At 31.9% G+C, this 6,566-nt stretch overlaps 1 protein-coding gene across 1 annotated transcript; it reads right to left on the bottom strand.

Annotated features, from left to right (window-relative positions):
* Nucleotides 1–1,073: 1,073 nt before the first annotated feature.
* Nucleotides 1,074–3,444, bottom strand: LOC112015395 (uncharacterized). The gene is made up of 2 exons (XM_024047801.2): nucleotides 2,679–3,444; nucleotides 1,074–1,608 (listed from the first exon to the last, which is right to left on the bottom strand). Exons 1-2 carry the CDS (start codon nucleotides 3,180–3,182, stop codon nucleotides 1,546–1,548), a joined length of 567 nt encoding a protein of 188 aa, XP_023903569.1. The 5' UTR covers nucleotides 3,183–3,444; the 3' UTR covers nucleotides 1,074–1,545.
* Between the last annotated feature and the right edge of the window lie 3,122 nt (nucleotides 3,445–6,566).

Genomic DNA, 6,566 nt, shown 5'->3' with positions numbered 1-6,566 from the left:
CTGGGCAAAGTTGAAAGTTGGGTATGAGCCTATATGGGCAAAGCATGGTTTCCACCTAGCATGTTCAAGCAAAGTTCATCTAGTGCATGCTGATCTGCATCTGGATTCAACTCAGCTGGGAGTGAAGGCCATCTTCCTAGTGCTTAGGTTATCTAGAACTTAATACGTAGACTGGGTATAAATACCAATAACCATAACTGGGTCTATTATACCACAAAATTTTGACATCAATCTCTTAAATCCCAACCAGTTTCTCTACTAAAGAAAGAAGAAACACAAACTTTCAAGGCAACATAAGCTGGTAATCATGTGAACCTTTTTGAATCCAAAGACAAAGGTGGAAAAACAGTGTATGAACAATGACAGTGTAAAATATCCTGCCTTAAGCCCAATGGGAGGAAAAAGGAAATTGACAAGGCTCAATGATGCATAATGTAAAGTTGAAACGTATCATTTTATCCATTTATAGCCAAATAATAAAGTTCAGAATCTAAGAACACAAAATCAGTAAATTATAATATTCATGAAAAAGTGCAACTATTTTCCACAAGTCTTTTCTTTTAGCTTATTTGCTTATGTACAACTTTTTAACGTCTCAATTTATCTAGGTCCAAGTATATTTTAACCACTTTCAACAAATAGGCAATCAGCAAAGAGCTACTTCCAAACACACATTAAGAACCAAAAAGGAAAAGTCAATATTGTGAGAAAGGAAACAGAGTCCTAAAAAAAAAAAAATCATTGCAGGCGTCTACACTCATAACCATCACTAATCAAACCTTCTTCAAACTCTGTGAAAATGGAAACAGAGTCCTTCAGGTTTTACACCTGAGCGTAACAATCCAAGTATAAGTCCCTCAACAAAAGTGGTGCACACCAATTAAAAAAGAAAAAGAGAGAGAACCAAAGAAGTTTTGATTATCTTACTACTTTGAACCCTCGATTCCACCCACCCCTAAACCCTTACTCAAAATTAATCTCATACAATAGTTTTTAAGCCAAAATGGGAAACAAATGAATAATATCAAGGATATCAAATAGAAGCAAAGCAATTGAAAAAAATTTTAGTAGAATGGGAAAAAACTAATGCAGGAAGCTTTTTATTCATGATTATCTTATATCATTATCATCATGAGTTTCTTATAATTTAAAAATTATAGTACATAAAGAAAGAATTAATACAACACTGTGTTGGCATTCACGGTACAATAAACTTAAACATAAAACTTATTGCTGATTTATCACCTGAATTTGTCTCAACTAGATGGCCTTGTCTCATTTTATCTTTCTGTTGGAAAAGCATCCAATGATTGTGACATCCACTGCCTTGCTTATTTTCCCTCTTGATCAAATTCACTGGCCATCCTCTCATAGGCAGGAGCTGGCTACTTTGTGAACTCTGCACTATCTATATGGAAGAAAAATGGAAACAAGCACACTGGATGGAAGCATAGAACCCCTAATCCAGACTCTCCAATGACATTTACAATGGAAATGGAAGAATTCATGAGCCGCACAACTTATACCACCCTCTCCCCTCACAAGCTACACAATATCCCTTGCAAAATCTTCCTGACCAAGCTCATACCGTAGCTTCCCAGATTGAATCTGCCATAGAAAACCACGTAACTTTCTTATTGCTTCAGAACACACAAGTCCAGCAAACTTGAAATGACAGTTCTTTAGTCACATACACATAGAGCCTATAAGCATAACAAAAATTGCAATCACAAAGTTACTTAACCATTTACCAAAACTCATTCCATCCTAAGATAGTATTCTAGGTATATAGTTCCAATGGTTAAAAACCAGAGGGGAGGAGGGGGGCAGGTGAGAATATCACAAGCTTCAATTTGACAATTATCAAGATAACATCCATTATAAGAGCATTATAAATCATACAAACCAAAATCTTAAACTTTCCTAAGTTCCCTGGAAGGCTGCAATATGATTCCAGAGATCCAATGATGTCAACTTGCTTGAGAGGATAGTTTCCAGTTAAGTTAGCTTAATTAGTAAATTTTTTGTCGTCCAATAAGGAATTTGACAACAAGTGACTTTATGAAGCAGTATTCAAATCCAATCACATCTATTTAAAAAACTTGCATGTGATTGAACCAAATGAAATGATTCAATGACCCTTAAATTCTTTATTTAAAAAAAATAAAGGCCAAAATTTAATTTAGTCCATTAACTTTCACTTCAATTGTCAAATTACTCCATAATGTTCAATTTTTGTCAATTTAGTCTCTCATTTTGTCAAAATGAATCAATCTAATCCTTTTATCCAAATCGATTAGCTAACGACACCGTTTAAACATTTGTTTTAATAGAATTCTAACCGAAAACATTAATGAGATGCGCCAATTAATAGATATGGTCGTTTGATTACTACTATTATTTAAAAAATAGACTAAGAATGTGTTTAAACAACTTCATTTGCTATCTCATTTGCACATAAGGATCATATTGACTCATTTTGATAAAGTAAAGAACTAGATTAACAAAAATTAACTTTAAAGGCTAATGGATAACAATTGAAGTAAAGCAAAAACAAAATCTTATAATTCTCCAATAACATCATCACATGATCCAAAATCTTAAAAGCTCCCCTAGATAAATTCACTCATCAACCAAACTTAAGATGAATGAAACAACAAAGAATCAATTCATCAAACCTTAAAAACTTGTCCAACTTCTTGTTGGGTGGGGTTTAGCAGCAGATTAGTAGTTGCCAACTCCATACAATCCGGCGGCGTTTCGAAAAGCGACAATGAGAATTGCTTGAACACAACTCCAACATCAAAGTAAATCAAACCAGAGCTGGGTATATCCACACGAATCCCTTTAACTGGAAACCAAAGAAACAACTCCTGAGCCGAAACACCAGACAACCCAGCAATCTGACCGAAACTTAGAGTCCCAGAAACGTTTCTGTCATAATGCAATTGACTTTCAAACTTAGCATTGCAAGCTTGATCCAAGTACACCTGAAAGTGCCCATTAGTGTCTATATCAAAGTCTGTGATACCCTTTGGTAATAGTCCCATTGGGAGCCCATGAGCCTTAAGGATTTCATATATTGATGGCGAAAAGGATTGAGCTTTAGTATTGGCGAGTGGGATGAGAGTGTTTGATAGTAATGAGAGAAATGATAGGAACAGAAATCGGATTGGGACCATTGTAAAAGCTCTCTGTAGGTGTGTTTTTCTGTTAATAAGGCTAGTGCATAGGTATTGATAGGTACTATGTTTTTTAAGAATGAAAAATAGTACAAACTATGTAATGAAAATTGGTGTTTGTTTTTGTTGTTAGTTGCAGAGAATGGAAGTTTTAGAGTACTGCGTTTTAGCAAACTTTGGAGTTTGAAGTGTGAGAGAGAGAGAGAGAGAGAGAGTCAGAGAGAAGGAGACAGTGAGTGGTGGCAGCCAGGCCAGCTTGAGTCCAGAGAAGATTACGGGAGTAATCAATTATTGGTGGGTGACCAGTGAGTGTGGGACCCTTTGCAAAATGGGTGAGATTGTGACAGGTGATGTCCTCATGTTTCAGTAATTTTACAATGCATGTATGAGTAATGTTTTCTAGTGTCACAAAATAGTGTGTTTCATTAATTAAGCATATAGTAAATCCCATCATTTATGTGAGATGGAGAAACATTCCTTATTATGTATTAAATAACTTTCCCACAATAGAACATTATTTAAGTATACTCTATAGCAATAAATACTATTCATTTAATATATAAATATGGCATAAAATCATAAATTAATGTCCAATCTGATTTCCTTAATTTATAAGAGCTTACCTTTTTCTCAAAAAAAAAATCATAAATTAATGTGAAAAAATCAATTATAATATTTGGTTAATGTGTAGTACCACATCAACATTCTTTTTTTTTTCCTTAAATTGGCATCCCCCTTTATATACTTCATAGATATTTTATATTAATTTTTAGCTTTTGTTAACAATGTCTTTGTGCACCCGTTAAGAAGACAGGAAAAAGATCTCACCTACATTAGAAAATAAAATGTTTATGAGATATGAACTTTAACTTAAAAGTGGCTTAGCTTCCATTCAAACTAATTATTTGCATTCAAAAATTCCACCTTAATGGGTGCACGAGAATATTCCGTCCCTTAATTTTATTTGGTATTATCAAAATATAAACAATATTTACAATAAATAGAGACATTAAAGCCTAAAATTTGGAGTTATCTTGGTTTAGTGTTTAACCTTAATAGGTATATATCTACGGTGTAGCATAAAGCCTAAAATAGCAATATTTTAACTTATTCAATTTTGTTACGTATGGCATCAATTATTGAGACATTCAATGACTTCTTCCCCATTTATGAGGGCTCAAAGAATTATTTACTACAGTAAGAGTAAAATGATTCGATCTCATGAATAATATTTGTAAAAGGGTAAAAAAAATTGTGGTATTATTTATTATATATGAAAAGAATAAGTTAATCAAGTAATTTTTTATCGAGCTCAGGTTTATTTAATAATAAATTGAACCAGGCCTGAATACATAATCTAATTTGATGATGAATTAAAACTCAACTAGAAATTAGATATTCTTCTTTTTAAAAAAAAATAGTATTAGACATAAAATTAAATGAATATAATCCTTAATATATTTAGAGTCCCACTCCTAATTATCATTTATTTGACAAATTTACCAAAATTAGGTCAAGTTCAACATATAATGATCTAAACCCAACGGGCTCAATCTTAAAGATCCTATGATAAAAAATGTTCAAACTCATGCATGTTACCGCGTCGTTGTACATCCACCTAATTCTCAATTAAAAGCAAAAACACATTACAACTTCATTTCATTCGGAACTACTTAATAATTTTTCGCATCTAGAATTTATATCCATAAAAGAACAAGAGGATAAAAGAGGTCATTGTTTATTGTCATAATTATTAGTGAGCAAAGTGTGAATTTCATGTATCCCCATTTCTAGCATCGCACTGACCATCTAATGGTCCATGACCTAAAAGATTACCTTGTAAAGGACCATGTATAGAGAGCCCCTCCCACAAAATAAGGTACATCTCATACTTATGAGCTGCTAATTTTTTATTGAAGGAACATGTATAGAAACTACAATAAGATAAATAAAATATCTTTTTTTTTTTAGCTGCCAAAATACATTGTTAGTCTGCCAAGTTTATTGACTAGGTGCTCCTAGTCATTAGAGTTTTCAAATTAGCACTAATCCTTCCGTCAACTTCAGTTAGTTTCTTAGCTTAAATATCTAACAGAGCAATGACATGATATTTTTTAAATGATGTGATGGTGTTTTTATTTTTTTTAAATACACATAAGCGTAAATAGGCTTGATCCATTTTATTGGTTTTGCCCATCAATTCAAATCCAAATTCATGTTTAACAAGTTGAGGATAGAAATTTGAGACCAGGTCAAATTTTTAGTTTTTCACAATTAATAATTGAGTCATTATAGTGACGATGGTAAGTTTTAAAATTTTAGAGAGCAAGGTGAAAAGCCCATATAATTTAAGATGAATTTTTACAATAATTTTTTTTATTATTAATATGCGTGGCTTGTGTGAGCAAATAATTGTTAGTAGCTTGGCTACAAAGCACAAAAAAGTATTTTTTTGCATATGTGAAGGAATTCATTTTGGACTTAGAGGTGGTATTATTTATAATAATGATAAGTAATACAAGAAATGTTACGTCCACAATATTTTTACAATACTTCTATAACAAATTATAGGTGATAAGTTTTTTTTTTTTAAATTAAAAAGTAGTAAGTTGTTATTAATTCTAATTTGAATATAGTACTTAAATTATGTTTTTACTCGTTAATATCAACTAGTAACAATTTGCTACTATTTGCTGTGAAGTAATATTCATCACATCGTATAGGATTTTCACACTTTTATGGTAGTGAAAAAACAAAATTCGGATTCCTGGAAATCAGTTTAGATGAAAGATGTTTTGGGAACATGAGGAGCATGAGGGTTGTTGGGAATGACAGAAAGGAAAGAAAAGGAAAGGAAATGCGTGTACATCGTGTATTGGTGCTGAATCCTGATGAGCCAGAGTTGGGATTTGGAAATCCGATTTAAGAGGAAAACCATTTTCTAATAATCCAAGTTTTGCAAGTAGACAAAGTTGGGTGAGAATGAGATTGGAGCGTGACAATGATTATGATTTTGTCCTCACATTAATAACACACAATTATTTCAGTGACTAATTGTAAATAACTCTGTCAAGAAAATTCTTTATGAAAATTTATAATAGATCATGACAGAAATATTCAAATAATGTACTATCAAGTTGTCCAACCATGTTTTCGTATTCTTTCAATTATATATATCTAATAATAGATCTTGACAGAAAAATCCAAAGAGTGTATTATTTAGTTGTCCAACCATGTTTTTGTATTGTTTAACTACATAAGATGAAACAGGAATATTCACTTTTATGAATGGGTCAAATCATCAAAAAAAATTACCATTCAGAAATAAGAAATATTCAAAGATTTAGAAAAAATTAAATTAATGTATAGAAAATAGAACTAGTG

Source organism: Quercus suber, unplaced genomic scaffold (genome assembly GCF_002906115.3).
Source record: "Quercus suber isolate HL8 unplaced genomic scaffold, Cork oak 2.0 scaffold_292, whole genome shotgun sequence".
NCBI classification, from domain to species: Eukaryota; Viridiplantae; Streptophyta; class Magnoliopsida; order Fagales; family Fagaceae; genus Quercus; species Quercus suber.
Note: the sequence above shows the minus strand (reverse complement) of the source record. Positions and strands in the feature narration are given on the sequence as shown.

Coding starts and splice junctions, on each gene's coding strand:
- LOC112015395 (XM_024047801.2), bottom strand. CDS start 3,182: ATGGTCCCAATCCGATTTCTGTTCCTATCATTTCTCTCATTACTATCA. Junction 1,609..2,678: donor AAGTTGGACAAGTTTTTAAG/GTTTGATGAATT, acceptor TTTCTATGGCAG/ATTCAATCTGGGAAGCTACG.